At 38.8% G+C, this 22,253-nt stretch overlaps 2 protein-coding genes and 2 non-coding genes across 9 annotated transcripts; all 4 read left to right on the top strand.

The window, feature by feature from the left end:
- Positions 1-268: 268 nt before the first annotated feature.
- LOC123327032 (AN1-type zinc finger protein 6) lies at positions 269-21,728 on the top strand. Of its 5 annotated transcripts, none has more exons than XM_016175016.3 (5): positions 269-330; positions 14,100-14,532; positions 14,604-14,762; positions 17,686-17,878; positions 17,959-21,728. In XM_016175016.3, the coding sequence occupies exons 2-5, from the start codon at positions 14,434-14,436 to the stop codon at positions 18,105-18,107; spliced, it is 600 nt and encodes a 199-aa protein (XP_016035495.1). In that variant the 5' UTR covers positions 269-330; positions 14,100-14,433; the 3' UTR covers positions 18,108-21,728. The 5 variants fall into 5 exon arrangements, with proteins under 5 accessions (XP_016035495.1, XP_016035497.1, XP_016035496.1 ...); XM_016175018.3 differs by lacking the exon at positions 269-330 and adding an exon at positions 1,244-2,047; XM_016175017.3 differs by lacking the exon at positions 269-330 and adding an exon at positions 13,748-13,784.
- Positions 13,940-14,017, top strand: LOC120285110. The gene has a single exon (XR_005544423.1). It is a non-coding gene; the product is annotated as a small nucleolar RNA Me18S-Gm1358 (small nucleolar RNA).
- LOC120285109 lies at positions 14,993-15,071 on the top strand. The gene has a single exon (XR_005544422.1). It is a non-coding gene; the product is annotated as a small nucleolar RNA Me18S-Gm1358 (small nucleolar RNA).
- LOC6728806 lies at positions 15,158-17,142 on the top strand. Of its 2 annotated transcripts, XM_044923357.1 has the most exons (3): positions 15,158-15,387; positions 15,671-16,023; positions 16,122-17,142. In XM_044923357.1, exons 2-3 carry the CDS (start codon positions 15,756-15,758, stop codon positions 16,958-16,960), a joined length of 1,107 nt encoding a protein of 368 aa, XP_044779292.1. In that variant the 5' UTR covers positions 15,158-15,387; positions 15,671-15,755; the 3' UTR covers positions 16,961-17,142. The 2 variants fall into 2 exon arrangements, with proteins under 2 accessions (XP_044779292.1, XP_044779291.1); XM_044923356.1 differs by lacking the exon at positions 15,158-15,387 and having other exon boundaries at positions 15,637-16,023.
- Positions 21,729-22,253: the final 525 nt, after the last annotated feature.

Below are 22,253 nucleotides of genomic sequence, written 5' to 3'. Positions count from 1 at the left end.
TAATGTATGATGTATTTATGAATTTATTGAAACTAATATTTCCTAAATTGAATTTAACATACGAAATATTTTATTATTTCTTAGATATATAAAATTATAAATAGGGTTACAAAATAGACAAAAAGAATTTAATGAGCAGAAACTTGGCAATAATATTTTCAGTGCTGTACAATTTTTATTAGCACTGCATTTCAGAGCTAATCAACACTAAGCATTTGCAATGTGACATTCTCTGTGCTTGATTCCATTGTCAGTAAGGACGAAACTCAGAATTGGACAACATCAGTAATTAAATTGGACAAAGTGCACCTCGAAACGGATATGCTCTTGGTAAGGGTGATTTGAAAAACCAAATTGCAGGCCTGTTAAACTGCGGCGGATACTCACCACGGCCAGCCAACAGCCATTTCACAATATGGCACTGTTATCAAAAAGATTACTATTGGGGAAGACAAAGCAATCGCCATACGCTACGCGATTTCTACATTAATACTTTTGTTTCCCGTTCGGTGAACGCATAGAAATTGATATTAAAATGATTTTTTTAAAAAGTGCGCAGTTTGCATTGATGACGCAGCAGCGCTGTTTCGCTCTCTGCGGCTGTTAACATGATGTAGCTCTCTTTGGGCTGGCGAACAATATGGCGTCGTCGAAATTGTGTCGTCGCCCAATTTAAAGTCATACGAAAAACCATAAAGATTATTAAAAGCGCGTTTGAAGGTTTTCTGAAACGCCCAGTAAGCATAAGTAGTTTTGGTTTGTTGGCAGGGACACGATATAAATTTGACTCTCTATCGTTGCATTGGTCTTTTGTCTCATCTCTCCCTCTGTTCTGTTCCCCTTCCACAATCTTATTGTGTGTGCACTTTGCACTGTTAGGCTAACATAGCGTGGTGTTTTTCGTTGGAAATACGCATTTTCGACCATCTTTGCTCGGTTCACATTTAATTTATTTCCTACATGGCTTCTCTCCGTTGACTGGCGATTTCTTTTTAGCCTGTCATCCTTCATTCCCCTTTCCGAACCACTTTCCCACCACACCAGCAATCAACGCTCTTTCTGCGTTAACAGCGCTCGTTTGGTCTAGAGATGAGACCATGAGTTTAGGCTACGTCGTGTCACGATAAGAATTTAATTTTTCATACATATCGGTCCAGTTTGCGTTTGATTTTAATGTCAAGATGAGAAAATACAAATTAAAAATTTAAAGAAGTTTACAGACATTGTATTCGAATTTATCTAAATAACTATTTTGGATTGAAAATAATAATCATTTCGACCATTTCAATCCCACATACTCCTGTTAACTGTTTTCAACCGGACAAGTTGAGTGACAGACTCACGCTCTCACCACCAAATTGCCACCAACAGAGCTCTGTTAGCTCGCCAGTCGCAGTCATCAAGCGCTGCGAGGTCCGCTCATTTCTGTTAGAGTGCTTGGAGACTTCACTTCGCGTTTGGAGGATCAGATCCACGTTGGTTTTTGGCTTCAATTACCCACAACTGTCATCGTCAGCCCAGTCAGCGCCTTGCTAACTAAACTAGATAATAAAGTAATCACTTTTCCGCGCTCCCCTCCCTCTCTCTCGGTCGTGTTAGTGCGCCCCGCGATTAATAAGAAACGAATTAAAAAGGAAAGCAAAAGGAAAACTGGCAGCGTTTTCCTCTTGCAGCTGAGAAAAACCGCAGGACGCAGCTCAGCAGCAGCGTCGCAGTCGTGTGCGTTGTGCATAAGAAAAAAAATCTTGAAAAAAGAAATCCTGTAATATTGCAGAAAAAAACCGTAATTCGCCACTTGAAACGAAGGAAAAACGAGGAAAACAACTGCGTCGTGCACCATTTTGTGATATATTTTTGCCCTCCTCCTACTTCAACGATCCCTGTGCAATTCTCTGTTAAAGAAAAAAATTAAAATAATTACTAGCAACCAATTGAATTTCTGCGAGACCAACATAACACATAAAAATTTCCAACTACTGTGATCCGAACAAAGCTCTAAGTTTTTGAATCAAGCCTGTGTAATTTCCACCCACAACGAATTGAAAAAGTAAGTGAATTCAAACGAGAAAAAGAAAATTATAAATTATTTCATTTTCCTCTTCGGTCGCCTACGTTGCTTACTCACCACTAGTCGATTCCCCACGCTCTCTCTCTCTTCACCACAGTCACCAATACACACGGGCTCGCCTACGTCACTTTGTCGTGTGTGTGTGTGCTTAGACTAGCGTTGCCATGTCGCGCGAATTACGAAGGCAGGAACAATAAATAAATAGCAGTTAAATAAATGGTAGAAGATAAAATTTCATACAAAAAATCTGGGAAATGTCTATAACTTAAATTTGGATCAGTTTTCAAAATAAAAACTAAATTTTAAATATTTAAATTATTTTCTTGAAGAATATACTGTAAACAGCAGTTAACGAAGTAGAAGTAGAAGGGACAAGTACAAAATTATGAATCTAAAACAGATGAATCGCCAATCTCAATTTTATTCAGTGCAGCTGTTCAACTTTTTTCTATAGTTCTTTGCCAAGAAAATATTACGATTTGCCAAAAACTAAAAGCCCAACCACAAAATGTAGACTTTGAAGCGAAGGACGTCTCTGCTGATAAGTGGAAAATAAATGACTGATAGCTCAAGTACAAACATGCACATATAGATATGCATATATACATGTGCGTGTATGTGTGTGTATATACCTCTCAGCTATCTCCAAATTTAAATAACATTTTCCTCATTATCGCGGTGACCGAAGAAATATCTTTATCTGCACACTCCACAACTTTAATATTATTTTTGCCTGCAGTGCGTGACTTGAATTTTTTGCTCACTCACTCTGTCGTATGACTCATAGACCCGCATATAAGCGAAGCGAGTTCAAATTATCTACGGATTAGGGATTACGGGTTCTTATCAGCGAGTGCATAGGGGGTTCTGGCTGCGATGGCAACCCTGGTTGTTGGACAGTCGCCCAGCTGACTTTGTTTTTCCAATTTTTCTTGGTGACTCATTTGCCTTTTTGCTGTTTTTCTTTTTCGCCAACTCCAGCTCACCTTGTAACAATTACAAAAAGTACATATTTGCTCGTGTGTTTGTTTTATTTTTTTTCGGTATAAGTTTTTTTCCTTTGCATTCATCCCACACGTGTCGTATTTTTCTGGGCTGACGCTTTACATAAAGCATTATCTCGTTTTTTTTTCCGTATCAGCTAGAGGCACGTTTTCTGGCATATGCACATTTTGATTGCCCACTATCAAGCACTTTTAGTGCCGGAATTAAACAAAAATGACGACTTTCTTGAAATTTCTGCCGTCTATTTCGCCATTTTCAGTCGAATTTTCGTCGAGATAACAGTGAAAAAAGATAGGAAACGAATCAAGCGCTAATTATTTGTGATTGGTTCGGTAAACAAACATGTTTTTGAGTGAATCAGAAAGAGCGAGTCAAATAGTCGATGATATCGAGTAGGAAACACTTGAACAAATTTAAGCTGATCTCTTTTCAAGGTGGATTTCTCTAAATTTGGCAACGTAAAAATGTGGTTTTTCTACGTCGAATTAATAAATGGAAATGTTAATGCAACAACTAATTCAAAATTGTAATTGTTCTTAAGCAGCGATTATTTTAATTGATTTGTTGCTTGATCAAGGTTCATAGATTGAAATTGTATTTGCTTATCACGCTAGTGATTCATGGATCGATATTGTTTGTCACGATTGTTTGAGAACTTTCCCGATCCCGGGTGACTAATCCCCATGTTGGCGAAAATCGCTTTAAATTCTTGGCACGTTGAGCAACAACAACACGTGTCGTTGTCGCTAATATCTAAAATTATATAAATATGTATGTTCTCGCGAAAAACACACAAAAAGCAGCGCGTTCGTTCAAACAAGTTTTGGTCGTTTGAAAAACAAAAACAATTTGTTTTGATGACGGCTCGCTTCGAATTGTGTTAATATACATAAAAACAAACAAATTACCAACACACGCATGTATGTATGCATCGTATATAAAACCAGCCCTGCCTAAAACGTAACGCCTTTCATTTCCCTCGTCGTTTTATTCTTCCTCCACTTTTTGTTGTGGCTAAATGGTTTTATATAAACAAGTAAAAATTGATAAGCGAGCGAGACGTTGGACGCGTGAACGGCCGCGGCCTCATTTTCAGTTGTTTTTTTTTTGTTTTTTTTTTTGTTTATAGGTCGCGTGTAAATGGATGCCGCACACCCGTGCACCCGTACACCGCCCAAAAAACACGATGCCGACCATCCACCCACCATATGGCCATACGATCGGCCAGACGATCGAAAACTTCGGATCGGCTCGTACATTTCGGGCCTTTCATTATCTTTGCTTGCCGTTTTCGAAATGTTTTGTGCATAGCGCTATTTTTAGCACTCTAATCCCCTATACTTGATCTTCTTTTTGTCGGCTGTCGTTGTTTTCTCTCTTGTCTTTTTTTCTCGTTTTAAGTTATGCAATTTTTTTTGTCGCTCCCTTCAGAATAACAGTTGTGGTCGAAATACTAGTAGAATTTAAAGTTTTTAATATTTCCTTACATTTTTTTTAGTTTTTATACCACTTATCATGAATTATACATAAAACACAAAACATTACATGTTAGTTTTTTTTAATCAAGCAAGCGTTACTAATGCAATGACCGCAGCTGTTTCTTTTGGGGACAGACTGTACTGCTTCGATTTCGATCTTGATTAAATCCCATTGAAAATGGACATTTAGTATGCACATATATCGGCTTTTTTTTGGGAGCACAATTACCGCGTCGAAATGCGGGCATAGATTTCAATGTAAATTAATTTGGTGTCTGCATAAATTTTCTTTTCTTCATCAATCAATTTCTACACATGCACTTTGTTCCCAGAATTTTCTTTATCTAATGTGAAAGAGATCGCTGGTATACATAAATAAATTTGTATATGTTTTGTTTATTGTCTGGCAGAAAAGCAAAACGGAAATAGCTGAAAAACAAATACCGCCAGTATATTTAGGTCAAATAATAAATTATCTGTATTTTATACAGATTATTTTTTGCAAACCCTCAATGTGAGTGCGAATCCTTGAACACAAGTCCTTGTCAACGAATTGAGGCCTTGATCGTTACCAACTGTTCGACTTTAATGCAATTTTAATTTCCTGGCTTGTGTAGTACATGTGTATGTGTACTTATGAGGAAACCACAAAAACGAATAAACAAGAAATAATATAATACGTTGAATCGAGCCGCAAAGAGAAGAGATAAAAGCCACCAACAACAAGAAATAATATAATACGTTGAATCGAGCCGCAAAGAGAAGAGATAAAAGCCACCAACAACAACTGGCTCACCTTGTGGTCAAGAGCTGAAATTTTCTTTCCATCCAACATCGATTTTCCCATTGCAACGTCGCCCGTCTAACCTTTCTTTTGCCTCCCCAATATTGTTTTATCTATTTTCTTGCCAGTTTGTTTTTCCTTTGATTTCAATTTTCTCCAATTTGCTGTACAGGTTTTTTGTGTGTGGGAATCGATTTAGGCGCTCGATTGGCTTTAGTGTTCGCCCTCCCCAACCCCCGCCCACAAATTAAAGTTGTGTGCCCGAATCAAAAAGGAACAAGGAGAATAAGTAAAAAGCTCCTCTCGTCGTCAGGAAATTTAAATCCGATGTGGCGTTGTTGTTGCTGTTGGATTTTCCATGGGTTTTTCCTTTATTTTGCCAATGCCTGTGGCGCGCGCATATTCACCACATCTGGCAACCATGGCGACCGTTAAACTCGCTCCCCCGCCCACACACAGAAACCGTTAGCCAGACAAAATGAAAAGCGAAACTTTTTGGCCCAGCCTTTTCTTTTGTCCGTTTCCTTGCTCCCCATGATGAAGATGATGATGATGGTGGTGATGATGCCTCGCCCTGTTCTTTGTCTCCTGTCTTGGTCTCCAGTTCATTGCCTCTTTCTTCTTGTAACTGAAGAAAAGGAGAAGCGAATAAAAGAAGCGAATTTGCAATGCATAAATCAATAAAATCAACGATGCACACACGATGCTGCTCTTGCTGTTCAATATCAACGCCCCCGCCACCGCCCAGCATCAAGTCATCAACTCAACTTATCTTGGCTTTGACTCAGCCTCAGTCATAGCCTTCTCATCTCATCTCGTCTTATTACGAATGATAATACTCTTCTCGATTCCACTGGCAAAGTTCAAGCGCCAACGGCAAAGTTCAATAGCACAAACTGACAGTTGAAAAAGTATATATTTTGCTTATTACAGTCGCACTTCCCTAAAGAGATTGTTAAAAGATTTGATAATTAGTCCATTTGTTTTAAATATAATCATAATTTTCAGTATTCCCATTTTTAATTGAAATTTAAAGGTTTTAAGGTTCCGCTTTATATAGTGATTAAACTAAAATGGAAGTTGTGTTTTCTTATTTCCATTGTTTAACAAGCGAAACGCCATAATGGCGAATGTCAAGTTCAAGCTAGCATGGCTTCACTGTATGACTGAAACTCTTCAACTCTATCCCATGACTCAAAGCTTCCGCATCAGTCATTGTTTTTGTTTTCGCATTTTCCGTCAATCTGTCCGTCTGTCAGCCATTCATTCAAATGACCACTGTCTACTATACACTCGAGAGTTGATTTTCAAAGCTCGGCGAAGAAATAAAGAGTCTTTGAACGGCCTTCGCTTTTCTGCACATAAAGCCAAAGCCAGATCTCTTTCGTTTAGAGAGAGATACTTCTTCTTTGTCTCGAAATATATATATATGTGTGTGTATATAAGTATATCTTTCCTTCTTTCTGTTTGTTTTGCTCCTTTGTGCACTTACGTTTTTTGTGAATTCTATAAAACTGGTTTCTTTTCGGCGGCGATGTGTGCGGATTGTTAAATCGCGGCCATAACACCGGAGCTACGAACTCCATTCCATTCCATTTCCTCTCGACTGGGGCTCAGGCTGAGGTTCAGATTGAGACTCAGTCTTACAGTGTTTGTTGTCTGCTTCAGTGATTTGATTAGCCCATAAAGCCGCGACGTTGAGGTACAGTGAACATAGCGCTGGGCGTTTGGGTTTTGTTAACTAATTTACTTATTTGTTTCGTCATCTATTCTCACTGGCTTGCACAACTTACCCCTGAGTTTCGCCCGCATTTTCCATTTTCCACACTGTATCGTAAATTGAGTTGACCCGCTTTTGATGGGAAAGGTTGACACTCATTGCAGTTCGATATAAAATAACTATAAGCAGCTTTGCAAAGTTGAACCAAATTATTTTTACTAAATAGTAAACTCTTAAACAAATTGTTTTTATTATATCTATATTATTACCCTAACCCACATGATGCATTGTAATGCTTATCCTACTATTGCCGCAATATCAATTTGCCAATTAGTTACGCTTCACACGTTGGATAATATCCAGTACTTCGCTGTGATGCTCCTCTTTCTCCGCACTCTTCTCGGTTTCTTCTGGCTCCCCTGCAGCGTTGACGTTGCCCCATATGATGATCTTCATCATCGCGGTGGTTGGTTTCTGTCGGTCTCTTGGGTTTGTCAACTCTACTTCTTCATCTCCGTTTCTCTACTCCTCCTCCTTCTCCTTCAATTTTCGACTCTCCCCTATTCCAGGGAAGGCAATCTCCAGCCAAGAGAGCTGGCTACTCATGTGGACGTCGCTCTTCTGAAGCGTTTCATATTTCATTTTCCCATGCGATTTCCATTAATCTTCCATGTGTGTAAAAAGGCAACCGAAAAACTACTTTATAACAATTTTAGGGATTACTAGGGGGTACACGGCAACGAATTTCATTAAATTAAATTATTAAAAAGTACTGTTGATAAAGCTTCATAAATCATTATTAATATTTTTTCAATAGCAAAGGTGTTCAAACACGGTTTTAGATTGCCAAGGATAAATGTTTCAGCTCTTTCACTCTTTTTCAGTGTAATTGGGCATTGTAACTGCACACCTTGCTGTTCGTTTCCCTCTTCTCCTTTTATTTGTTGCTTTTGTTGACCTGTAGCTGGCAGTGAAGAAATAGCAGAAACAGCAGAAGGAAAGAGAGCAAAAGTTGTGGTGACTTTCGCTGCACGAAGAGCGGAGTTTTGCACACTTCTGCGGGAGCTTCCTCCGCTCCCCCATCTTTTGCTTTCCCCTTCCACGCCTTTTATCTGCTCCCCTTTTATTCGCCTTCCTTTCCGGCCAACGCCTGCTCCTTTTATTTTTTACTTAATGGCCTTTGGCTGCTGCTGCACACACTTACTTGCACATAATTCATAAAAAATGGCTCAAGTGAATTATTGGCGCTCGTAAATTCTTATAAATGAATTTTATAAATATATGTATGTATGGTCAGTGGTACAAAAACCGGGTTCGTTCTGGTTAAATGCAATTCAGATGTGCATATGTATGTGTGTAAATATGTGCTTTTATGGCAGAAAAGTACACTGGTTAATTAATTACATGTGCTCGAATGAAAATCGCTTCAATCAATGTCTGCTTAAGATCAGACGGCAACAAAAGATGGATCGATGTCTGGCGAGGGTCAGTTACTTGAGCAAACCAGGAGTTACATTTAACATGTCTTAAATGTTTTTATTTATCTTCATTTGAAGTTTCATGAAAAAATACATAAAACAAACATCGTGCTAATACGATTTGTTTGAATCATATGGATTTCCAAGAAAGTTGAAACGAACACACGAAATTACGGGGAAAATGCATTTGAAATACGTTTATCGATAGATCGATGAGTAATGCGCTGCAACTTTGATTGCCTTTCTCTTCGGGCAATCACAAGACACAGAATCCAAATAATTTCAAATACTTTAAGACCAAAACTAATGACATTGGCATTTTGCTTTCATTGTCAAATGTTTGGCATAGGTAAATACTTGCTGGCTGCCTTTTCGATAACAACGATTACGGCCGGTCTGTACTTAAAATGTGACAATCTGTTTATTGCTGCCATTTGCTTTGCTTCTTGTGTATTTTTGTGTGTTTTCTCCTCCTCATCCTGCTTAATGGACGCCATTGTTGTTGACTTTTGTGGTTCGTTCTTCGTGTCCTCGCTTCTCCTCTCCTTTGTCTGGGTCCAAAAGAACCCGGGTTCAAGGTGAAATCAGTTCATGTCCGCAGGGCAGCCTGTCGGTGGTCGTCTGTTGATTATTTGTATCCTGCCACGCAGGCGATCAGTCTACAGTGAAACCTCCCTGCAGCGAACCCTTTTCGAGGTAAATACTGGGTAAAAGTGGTTTTTCAAAATTAGATACTTTTTTTAGATAGTTCAGTCTTGGCTGCATAACTATCATCAATATTTTCTAGTAATTCTAATCTTGTTTATTCTGTTAATGCTATCCAGGTCGAATGGTACGATAAGTACCGTATCGGGCTGTCCAGTTTTAACCCTCCAATGCCTCATCCCTATTCGCTCTGTCTTTTCCCGTCCTTAAACATTCAAATCTCAATAGGTTGTTTGCAACAACCCTCAGTTTTTGAACTTGTACTCACTTCCCAGGCATGTGCATGTGGAGTTTTTTGACCTATCGCACAACTTTGGTCTCCGCTTCAACATTTTGTTGTTCCCAGAGCTGTGTAATTTTGAACAGGTGTTTCCCAGCGTTTCATTTTTGTTTTTTTTTGGTTGTGGTTTGGTTTACCGAACATACTATACACGTTAATCCTAAGCTGCCCTGCCCCTCAATGTCTGGGATCAGTCCTTTCATGCATTTTCGAGGGCGTTGTTCAGAGTTTTATTAATTTTCGCAACAAAACCAAAATCGCCGGAAACATGGCCTCTTGAGGCGATCATTTATAATGGCAAAAATAACACTCCTTCAGTCTGAAAGGAGAGTTCTGTAGTCTTAAATGTAGTCGTCATATCGTCTCTCGGCCGTTCATAGATTGTAATTTATTTTGATTAATGATGGGCGGCAACGTCTCTCGGTCTCCTCTTGGCCTCCTATTTCTTGGCATCTTCTTTCTTCCCCAGTGTTCCGTTAGTTTTATATTTTTTTTCGCCTTCAACTCTAATTTTAAACCAATTCCATTGGCACGCTTTACCGTAGTGTATATCTACAACATTGATTGATTATTTTAACTACTTTAAAGTGTTTTGTTGGGAAAACATGTTTATTAACCTCTTTAAAGCGGGAGATATAAAAAGTGATTTTCTCAATTGGAACTATAAGTTTTTGTACCCACACTTGGACTTTACAATAAAATACTATTAATGATACTTTGAGCCAGAATATAGGGTCAATCACGATCTATATAAACCAGTTATCATATAAGCCGGGCTTTAAAGTATAGCTAATGGGGCCCGATTTAGTTGGCGGGGTGATTGGAGGGTTAAGGCTGTGAGCTCAGCTGCCGCCTGACCGGAAGCTCCGCGCATTCTTGCGACTTGCGTTTTGAGCTTAAGCTTAAGCCCCTGAGCTCAACTCGCTTCTAAATTGAGCCGAGCAGCCATCTTGATTCTCGCTCTCTTTCTCTCGTTGTCTCTTCGCTCTTGCTTTGTGCCTCCTTTTGCGCACATTTTAATAAAGTTTAATAATTCAATGGGTGATGTTGTCTCTTTGTTGCATTTCATCAGCATATGTTTGTTGCCTTTGCTGTTGCTGCTCCTTTATTTTTATCGTTGTTGTCTGGTCCGCTTTACGCGCTCATTAATATGCAAATGTGAGTCAGAGCGGTTTATGTTTGTTGTGGTTGTTCCTGGAGTTATACATATATCTTTTTCTTTCTTTATATTCTTTTTACCTTTTATGCTGCCCATCATCATCATCATCTTCGTCGTCATGTCCGTTTCTCGAGCCTTTCCTGTTGTAAATTCAGTATTTGAATGCAGGTCAACAGCACATTAACCTGCGTGTTTGTAATTTGTTTACTACCGTCCGCTTTTTATCACAGTTTTCATATCAGTGGATAGCGGAAAGTGAGTGGTAGTCGACTATATGATACCCCACCGCGATACCCGATCCTGAAAACCCCAATCAATTTGACTCGTTCACGTTTGACTTGCATGATTAATGGGGCATGAGCCACCACACCTGGAGAAATAAGCTAAAAAAGAACTGAATTGTTAAATAAATTATATTATTTTTATTTATTTATGTCATCTTTGTAAAATATACACGTTTTGCTATGCATAATGCAAATCCAGATAAGCTGTCACTCAATAAAAGTGCATAATACCGGGGAATGCGATTTATGAACGGTTTCTTCTCGCCTCCCGCGATTTCTATTCTGTTATCGCTTTTGACTTGCATAATAATGCCTTTTGCAATGGGGAAACCACGCGCTAATTTTTTTTCCCACTCTTGCTAATTGTTTTGCACTTAGCACTTGCATTTATTTTATTTTCTTATATTATTTTTTACTTATGCAATTCACTCGAATGCGCATTTTTCACTCTGCTGCGTAAGAGAGCAAACAAACAATGACGTCACGCGCTTGAGTGATGTCGTCATAAAGTTTGCCCGAAAGAATCATATGATTTCCTATTTGCTTTAATGGCCAACACTTTAACACACGAAAGCAGAACGACACACGCTCGCTAGATAACAAAACGAATTCGCTTAAAAATAGCAGAGGTCGTTAAGTTTTTGGATGGCGGGGGAGGGGGGAAAGGACGGTGGGAAGGAGGCATACAAAACAAAATAAATAAAGCAATACATATGCAAAGCTTTTATTCTTTATATATAAAAATAAAAAAAAACTTGGCACAGCAGCCGCGCGTGCTTGTTGACGTATGTACATACTAACGTACCTACTTTTTTATATGCTCACATACAGTGAAAAAAACAACAGTCCAATATTTAAATATTTTTATGTAATTTTTGACCTAAGAATCATGATTTTGTATTTGATCCATTACCTTTTACTGTTAAATCGGTGGTGTGACATTCTATGCAAATGCTTGGAAGAATAGTTTAATATATTTTATATGATTTTTTTCTGTGCACATAAAAGAGTGAGAGAGAGAGAGATATTCGCCAGCCAATTTGTTGTGTGGGGAATTTTTTCTTTTATTGTTGACATTTTGATTAGCCCACCTCCTATATATAAAATGCATGTGTGGCTTCAAATGTGTGTGTGGGGGAGCGAGAAAGAGGATGCGAGACTGCCAGCTGTTTTGACTTTGCAATTAAATGACAACAGCAGGAAATCAAGCCAACATACATACAAACACACTTGAACATTGCACATTGTTTGCTCTGCGCTCCCCACACCGCAACTATAAATCAAAATAAATTTTCTCATACAAGCAAAAGTTGCGTTGAAATAAAGGCAAAGCTAGGAAAATTATTTATGGCTGCGCCCCACCACACAAAAACAACACCAATACACACTGAATTCAGTCGATTGTATGTACAAACCTTAGTAAATGCAATGCCAGTGTAAACATATGTCACTTTTTGTCCCCCCTATCATCATCAAGCTCAAACTCACCACAGCAAATGTTGCGCTCTCAAAGAAAAATACTCCCCATGCTACGTTGTAAATGTAAAAGTTGCTGAGGCCATATTTTGTTTGTAGCTTACATGCGCACATCTCTAAAACCTGTCTATGTATTGAGCAAAAATGTTGGCTGTGTTGGCCACAGTTGTGCAATGGTTTTTTGTGTCGAAGAGGAACCCCCCTTAACTTAAGCCATTTATTAGTTTGTAATTTACGGCAGCAGAGCTATGTAGCTTTCTCACCACTAAGGTCAAATTTTGTATAACAGAATATCGCTCTCTTTATTGCACACAGACGCACGCACACATGCACACATCCGCTCACGCATTTAGAGCTTCGTGTGCCCATTTTGATTCTCGCCCCGAGCTCCAAAGTCGCATTGAAAATAACAGTAAATGTTATTGTGCTTGTGCTCAATTCTTTTCTCTCTCTCTCTCTCGCCCTTTTTCCATTCCTCTCTCGTTCTCTCTCATTCCTTCTTTGTTGACCATGTAACTGATGGTTCAATCTCCCACCTCTCTTTATTGTTGTTGTTGGTGGATGATGGCTTTTACCATTAGGTTTTGACTTTGCTTCTACACTGCGGGAAATGAAACGATTAAACTTTAAGAAATTGTAAAAACTTAGTTTTATATGTTGTAACAGATCAATTTTAGTTCTGAACTAAAATCTTTTTTAATTAACTCTTTTAGTTACTTTAAATTAACTGAATTAATGTGTATATAAGTTGGGAAGTGTCGGTAACCAGTTTATATAATTTATTCAGTTTGAATTTCACAACATATTGCAAAACGATTAAGGTATAAGGGAGTGCGTACTTTGAACTGCGCTAAAAAAAAGATGTATCGTTCAGTGTAGGTCTCGGATTTCGCCCATAACTCTCTCTTACTTTGTTTTTGATGGATGTGCAGCTCGGCACGTCGACTTTTCGACTTTGAGAAAGTAAACTGATCGCGATAAATCGATACTGACCAGGTATTTTCTTTTAAATCGATCGACATAAACAATTGGATACTTGGGGAATATATATGGCACCAGTTTGAACCGTTAGGTGTGACTGCTTTATATTCATTAAGCATAAAACCAAACTCGTTTAGCTTACTACCTCTTACTACGGCTCGTTCTCAGCTTGCTGGCGAAACTGGTTTAGGCCCGACTTTGTTCCCTCTCTCGCAAATGTACCCATAGTGTGTATATCTGTGTGCGATATGCTTGACAGCCTTGAAGAGAGCGAGCGGATAAATGAAAAACAACATAGTTTTTACTTGTCATGTGGTTTCTGCTGTTGTTGCTAAATTTTTTATACAGCATACATTTGTATTTTGTGTGAGTGATTGTGCGGCTTGTTTATTGAACGTGTTGCAATGCAATTTAGTGCAACATAGTTGCAGATCATCAATATGAAACAACATAATCCATTTTAATTGTTTCCACATGAGGAAACTCATAAGCAGCAATCAATAGACGATACTTTAATACTATATTTCAAATGATGATATTTCCATGCACCACTCTGAAGCTTTTATTAGCGTCGTGCAGATTATGGATTTCTGAACATTGAAAAATTACATTATGCAGTATATGATAAACGTTTTACAAGCTGAATTTACTAACTTTGCCCTATCTTTATTCGTTTTACAGCTCGTACTCTGGATTATTTGCGGCAGTCACGAAGCAAAAAACATAAGCTCAGCCTAATAATTGGACGAACTGATTAAAAAACAGTTAAAACAAGGCCCGCAAAAACAACGGTGGATCAACAGTTGCGAGTCGCAAGTTGCAAGTCGCTAGTTGCACGTTGCCAATTTGAAATTGCACGCTTCCACGACTGAGAGCAGGAAGGAAAGGAATCGCTGCCGCAGCAGGAAGCAGACGAAACTTCGCTGGGCGAAAGTAAAAGCAGGGTTGGGAAATCAAGCAAATCAAACAAAAAAGAAACCGACCGCACAGACCCACAAAGGCGCTTTAGCCAGCCATGGAACGTGAATCTAACCCAATGCAACCCATGTGCCGCTCCGGTTGCGGCTTCTATGGTAATCCAGCCACAGATGGTCTCTGCTCCGTATGCTATAAGGTGAGTATTTTCGTTAAGATCCAGAAAATGAACGCAAATCTTAATTCTTGTTGCATTTGTCTATCCCACAGGACTCGCTTAGAAAAAAGCAACAGCCACCTGTGAGCAGCACACCTGTCTCCGTTCCAAGCCCACAACCTAGCCCCACATTCAGTCCGGCCATCGCAATCACCAACACCGCACAGCCCACAGTCACCAGTTTACAACAGCCACACAACGATGTCAAAGAGGTGAGCAGAGTTACGGATATGTTTGCCAGGAGTAGTTCCAGTTTCCACTATCAAGAAAGATTAGTTGTAATATCAAATTCAAAAACGTCTTTTAGACTTCTTCAAAAGCTATATTTTGTACCCCTGAAAGGTGGTCCTCGTAGCTTAGTAATCGTTTCTTGAAATTAGAAACTGGAACTAGTCTAGTAGAATAGTAACTAAGATCCTTGCATGTTACATACTTATGGAACTTTTTCACATGATGATACTTCCATGCACCACTCTGAAGCTTTTATTAGCATCGTGCAGATTATGGATTTCTGAATATTGAAAAATTTCATAATTATTAATACATGACTGCTTCGATTTGAACGAAAACCACATAGGCTCGGCGTTTTGTGTCCTGTTTAGTAAATGTTTACATTCAGTCAGTGATAATTACTTTTGACTTTCGGACATAAATTCAGTGTAATCTTAAGAGAAATTGTTCAAACAATTTGTTGTTAGTGCAAATGAACCTTAGGGGAAATCAAGAAGTTGCGGTGTCGATTTAGTTAAGTGATCTCTGTAACTTTGGTGTCGGTGTGGATGAGAGTACTAACCTGATGATCCTGCTACCGATTACCCCGCCGCATTTGTAAATAAGGTAAAGTGTCCGCGGTCTCTATCCGCCAGTGACCATCCCAAGAAGCTGCCGCTTCTGCTATACAATAATCTCAGAACGACTTAGAGCGGGGATTCTGAGATTTCGTTTCAGTTTTAAAGTAGAGTATAATTTTCGATTTTTTGGGCTTGCTTAATACTATTTTCTTCAGTAATACATATATGTGTATTTAATGTTTGCTCTGTACGCGATCTCAGAAGCCCTTATTCCTGCAACTAATCGTTCGGTTTAATGTCACTTATTTGTCAATTCCATTCGGTTTCAGTTTGGCAGTAGCTTCTGCTCGGAATCAAAATTTTCCCATATTTCGGCCCTTATTTCAAAATTAAAAGTCTTTCCAAATCGTTAATATGGTAGTTACCATTGTTACCTCTCCGCATAAAAAAACTGGTCGTGTGGTGCCTCCCAAAAGTACCCCAGTTGCCGACAAATCTCGATCCGTTTCCACGCTTCTATCGACTGATAAGCGGAAAGGGCCGATGAGCGTTGGAATCAAGCGGGCCGCAGCCGGCGCGCTAACGAGTCTTAGCGGACCGATAGCCGCCGGTCCTGTGAGCCTTGGCCTGGTCACTGGAACGGATAGGAATGGAATACCGCAACACATTGCGGCCTCAAAGGGTACTGAATGTTCTTACTGGGTCTACCGGCGTCGCCCAGGCGCACTAACCTCGTTTCCCACCTACACATCTCTCCTCTACTTCGATGCGATGTTGCAGCACAAGCGACCGCAACCCGTCCGGCAGCCCCGATCCCGCCACCACGCTCATACCGCCGGGCAGGGACATCAGGAGCAGCCGCTTCTGCCTCCGCTCGCCTTGCTGCCAAGGTGCCTGGTGCCCCAGTCGTCGGATTGGACTTACAAACCGGAAGCAGCAACGTAAACCAACCTCCGTCAGTCACCAAGAAGAGCTCCCTGTCCAGCCGTAAGCTTGGCGGTGGCAAAGCTACAGATTCAAGCATCACGCGGCGCGTAAAGTTCTCGGCAAATGTGCACACATTCCCGTCCCTTACAAACACCAAGAAGTCCACCCGGATTGGCGAGCTACAGCTGAAGAAGAAGGTCAAGAAGCTGAAGCGGATCCGATCGCGTCGAGAGGGCGGAAGTGGTGAGACAGCGCGTGATCTCCTTAACTCAAGTGGTATAGCCGCAAGTAATCTGGACATTTACAAAAACGGCGCCATCGTTGATGTGGAACCACCAGAACCACCACGTGTTCTACGCCTAAACGTTGTGGGCAAATCGTCGCCGGCAACGGGAAAATCTGCATTAGTAACAGCCCTGCGGCGTAAGGCTAAAAGAACAGCAGAACAGGAAGAAAAGTCCGCAGAATCTGTAGCTACTAAAGGTAGTAGGACAGGAAAGCCCAAGACAAAGACGATCAGAAAAAGTGGTGGTAGCAGCGCGAAGACTCTGCTCGCATCCAGCTCGCATTTGGTGGATAGCAGTGCGGGCTTAGTGGGGAGGAAGAAACCAGCAGCAACGGCGGCAACTGTCAGTCAGCGGAATAGTCAAATACAAAAACAAAATGGGCGGCGAGGCTATGGAAAAGTCTGAAGGCGGCGATCAGCCGGAGAGTGCTGGCGAGAAGGAGCAGGTGCATCAAGGAGCAGACCAGCAGGTTCAACGGGAAAAGCGTCGTCGAAGTGTGTCTCCTGATGGGGGCGATGTAGGCAGTGTAAAGACGGCTGAGGTTGTTTTAGACGGTGCATCGGATGTTGCCGTAACTAAGAAGCGGGTAAACATTAACCACAACACATCATCATCGCATCGCCACTCTTGTTTTCCTCACAAAATAGATTCTCACTCGACCGATTCGATACGTATTCTTGGCAACAGTTGTACAGTTGACGGTGCTCTGCTAAAGCCGAAAAGACGCCACTCAACACCACACAGCGGATGCTAAAACATTTTGATGAAACAGTCGAAATTGTTTAGTCTAATAAAAGAGGAAATAATATACTGAAACAGTTCTTCAAGGCTTTTTGAATGCAGATCGAGGCGGCGGACGAGAATGTATAGTTGTGGTTTAAATAATAGATGCTTTGCTCCTGTTTCAATCTACAGTTTGATTATTCGCGCTTGGGAAATTTAAGAGATTAATAGATATTTTCCATTCCCTTTATGGACTTGTAAAGCTCTCGCCCTTCACTATAATTTTGCCCTCAGCTGTGCAAAAGCTCTCTTTCTGTTGGAAAATGGCTAGCAAATCTGTTGATGCTATCATATATTTTTGTCATGTGATTGAAATTCCCTTTTTTGTTTTATTTCCGTTTCCGCAGAAAATCACCGAAGAAGCCGCAGCTGCTGCCAAAGTCAACAGCGAAGCCATCACATCGGCGACTGGTCCAAACACTTCCACACAAGCAGCCGCCTCCGCCAACGAGGAGGATGACAAGGACAAGGAAGACGATAAGGATGCCAAAAAGAAGAAGAACCGATGTGGCGAGTGCCGCAAGAAAGTTGGACTGACCGGTAAGTGTCCGCCGTGCTGGCTCTTATATACCCCAAATGATGGTACATCATTTCTAACGAAATCCATCTTTCAATTGTAGGTTTCCAGTGTCGCTGCGGCGGTCTGTACTGCGCCGTGCATCGTTATTCTGATAAACATAACTGCACATTCGATTATAGAGAGCATGGCGCACAGGAAATCCGACGCAACAATCCGGTTGTCGTTGGCGAGAAGATTCAAAAGATTTGAATTTCGATATTGTGCCAGTAACAGTAACAGTAGCCGTAGAATGATAATAACCAACTACACATAATAAGAGTACATATATATATATATGCTGCGCTATAAAACGGAAAGCAACAACAAAAACAACACCAGCAGAAAGCATAAACACACCACACAAAATCACACAGAGTAATGCTAAATGAATCGATATACACTGTAATTGTAATGTAATTATAATGTAAACAGCAAAATCAAGCAACAATAGTTCAGAGAAACGATAACCAAATACCCCGCAAAAATGCAGCAACAACTGGAACAACAATTTCGATGCTCAACAACGTTAAGTTAGCAACGTCCAGCAGCAAGCTGCGGCAGCAACTTGCCACAAGCAGCAGCAAAACGCACCAGGAAGCAGCGTTCAGCAGCCAACACCTTTGTATCATCTTGAACCAGACGCGTGACAGCGTTAGCAAGTGCAACAACAATCACCGCCGCGTTTGTGGAATGCGAAGAGCAAACGCAGCAAGCAACATCAACAACAACCAGCACAACCGATTGCCTTGGTCGCCTGCTGAGCTGGGCCGAAAACAAAACAGTTTTGAAGAAAACACCATTCATCGATCAACGTTGAAATAGTTTGTTATTCCAAATACAATTTGAAAATTGTTTGTATTTAGCTAAAAATCCAACAAACAACACACGGCCACATTTGCAACGACAACAAGCACACAACAAACAACAAACCTTTGTTTCATGTTATCAAACACCGCAACAATCTTTTAGTAAGACAATGTGTGTCATTTGTTTTTGTAATATGTTGGAGTGTATTAAATAAAAAAAAAAATTCAAAATGCAAAGTATGAAAAGAAATTTTAAGAAAAATTTAACAAACCCAAATTCACATACAAAACAAAAACCAACCAAGCAACCAACTCTTTCTCAATTCTTAATTATCAGCTATTACATGAAAAAAGAAAAACTAATATATATTAATTAATTATGTATATGTATTAAAAAAGAAAAACCAAGAAAAAAATATGCAAAATTAAGCGTAAAAAAACAAAGCCCTCACCACAAAAAAAATGTAAAAAAAAACCTGAAGAAAAGAAACAAAGAATAACGCAGTTGTGTAGAGCTCCCTAAAAAGTTTGCTAAGAATCCACGACCACGCTAGACACGAGCGAGAGAGAGAATAGCTATAGAGAGAGAGAGAGGAGAAGCGCGATTAGTGTAAAGCAACTTGGAGCATAACAACTCCCTATACATAGAAATCTAAATATAATTATAATTAATTAGTGAATCAAAGCAGGCGAATGCAGTGCAAGCGGCGTTTTTTCTTCGTTTTACTTTTTGCCCTCCTCCTGTCCCTCTAACATTAAATTGAATTGATTTTAATTTTCTGATTTTCGATGAATTATATATATATATGCATAATATTAACTATATCTACATCTATATATGTATGGTAGGATATGTAAATCGTGTGAAGCATACACACATATAGTTTCTTTGGGTATATGCACATTAAGGCGAAAAAACAAAAGATAAAAACCATTTAAAAAGCATATTCTATCTATATATATATATAGCGGTTACAAAGTAAATTCAGCAAAAATGGCAAACGAAAAATGCAAAAAATACAATAAATATATATGGTTCGTCTTTAGATTTTTATTGCTTTAAGCGTTATTTAGTTTTTCTTTGTTTATATTAAAACACACATGCGTGTACACAACAAAACAACAAACCCCTTTTTAATTTAGCTTTCTCCATTCTGTAGTACATAATTTACAATTTTATTCAAATCAATTACACCTATGCAAATAAATTTACATCTAGAAATAAATTGTGTTGTTAACCCTACAAACAAGAACGAAAAAAAATACAAAAATGAAAAAAAAATCAAAACAAATGTTGTAAGTAAAACTAAACTTACCAATAACAAAGAGGAAATAATGCAATAAATTTGATTCTACAATTAAAATTCCCACAAGACCAAAACCAATCCAATAAGTACATTTGGCACAAAGAACTGAAAAGGAATCGTTTTCGCACCAGCAACAAAACAAAAGCCGACACCAAACTCGCCTTTAACCAATCGCCTTCCCATTGGGAAAACTTTTCGCGAGATCGAATCTATCTAGAGGTGTTGCCAATTCCCAGGCAACACTCCTAGTTATACGTTGATCTGGGGAATCTCGGGGTCAAAGCGGGTCCATAGGGACCTTCGTTGTGCACAGCAGATTCTGGACAAGAGTTGAGCAAAGCAATCCAGCAATAGTGAAGTCCAACTACGTTAGAGGGTGTTTAGTCAGAACATTTGAACTGTACAAAATCAGAGATGAAAAATGCAACCTAGAAACGAACTTCAATATAATTTTAAATGAAAGACGAAACCTAAAAATGTACAGAGCCAGAGATGAAATAGATGGAGAAATTAGGGATGTGAAGAACTGCAATTAATCAACAAGAACAGCTAAATGTCATTTTAATTTTAATTTGTCCCCTCACACTGATAAAGGCAACACTCTACATATACGTATATCATAATTTAATTGAAAACTATAAAATTAATTAGAAAAATTGTATACATACACGAACACACAATATGGATTTTAAGATTTAACGAACAAGCTTACCACCATTTAAAGGCGTTTTAAAACTGATTTACTAACTTCAAAAAGATACAATTTGAAGATGAATATAAAGTTCGAATCGATTTAAAACCCATTTCTATAATTTTTGCATAGTTGTAGTTTTCAGTTACAAAAATTTACAATGCTTTAGTGTGCTTTTAGTTGAAATTGTGTTTATATATTTAACGAAAGAGTAAAGTGAAAAGGCAAATAATAATTATAACTAAGCGTAATAAACTTTTATTATCATTAACCACAACGTTTATTCTAGTAGTTCTTTATTGTATTACCAGATTAATTATTATTATTTTGTTGTGTGCACCTCTTAGTCACTTTTGCGCTTATAAGCTAATCAAAACAACTCGCAAGCAATCACTTCCACATTGTTTACAATCCCAATCCCGATCCTAATCCCAAATCTCCAGCCTGAGAATCCCAGTTCCGCCAAAATCTACTTGTGTTAAAATCTTTTGCAATTGCTAGCCGAATTTGATAATTGTTTGACTCTTACTTTGGATATGTGAAGTGTTTTGTTGACAGAAGGAGCAGAGATGGAACGAAATTAGTTGATTTAAGCGTATGAATGGGATTTAATGAATATGAATATGAATGCATCCAATATCTAAAACTCTATGCGTATATAAATATTGTACTAATGTGTAATTGTAATTAAATGCGTCGGATGAGAATATCTGCAGCTGAAGCAGAAGTTGGGCGGAGAAACAGTGAACATATATATTTAACACAGAAACGGTAAAGCTAGAAAATCTAAATAGAAATAGATATATACTTATACCTAAACATGAGCCTCAGATCCGGGCGTATATAAGAGCAACAACTATTTTAATTAAACTTAAACAAATGCATAAACAAATACAATAAAATAGAAGTTAAAGCAAGAGCAACCACAAAAACAATTGAAATGAACAATGAAAACAATATTAACTTCAAAATTTATATAGCAAACTGGATAATGTTCAATAAAATGCGATAATATAATTTTTAAAAACATTTGCATTTTTCGTTTTCATTTGATTTAGTTTGCACGCAGTTTTTCAAAGATACTTTTTCCATCTTTCGATATCCATTTGGAACCGAAGCCAAGCCAAGGTGCTAAGTAGTTTAGATACGATGACGAGGTGGCTTAAATGGCCAATTGAGAGTAGATCGAGTGGCTCTGGGATTTGTTTCAAAATGGTTCGTTCGCTCTTAATGCAATAGTTAATAACCTAACTAAAGTCACAGCAAGTGTTCAAAAGTAAAACTCAGTAACTACCTAAACTCAGCAAGTAAATAATAATAATACATTTGTGTGTGCTTATTTCGTTATGATAATTTTAAAACCGAATCACACAGTTAATAACTTCAAGTGAAGAAACAAAAAGGTTTTGATCTGTCTATAAATTAATTAAGCTGCTAAATTCTCCAAAAACTATTTGAAAGCCCAACCAGACAAAGAGATGAAGCAACAATTACAATATTTGACAGATTCTTCGCGAATGGTAAAATAATGAATGCTTAGATCTTAAGACAA

Source organism: Drosophila simulans, chromosome 3R (assembly GCF_016746395.2).
Source record: "Drosophila simulans strain w501 chromosome 3R, Prin_Dsim_3.1, whole genome shotgun sequence".
In the NCBI taxonomy this organism is placed as follows: domain Eukaryota; kingdom Metazoa; phylum Arthropoda; class Insecta; order Diptera; family Drosophilidae; genus Drosophila; species Drosophila simulans.
The sequence above is the reverse complement of the archived record's forward strand: the minus strand, read 5'-3'. Positions and strand labels throughout refer to the sequence as shown.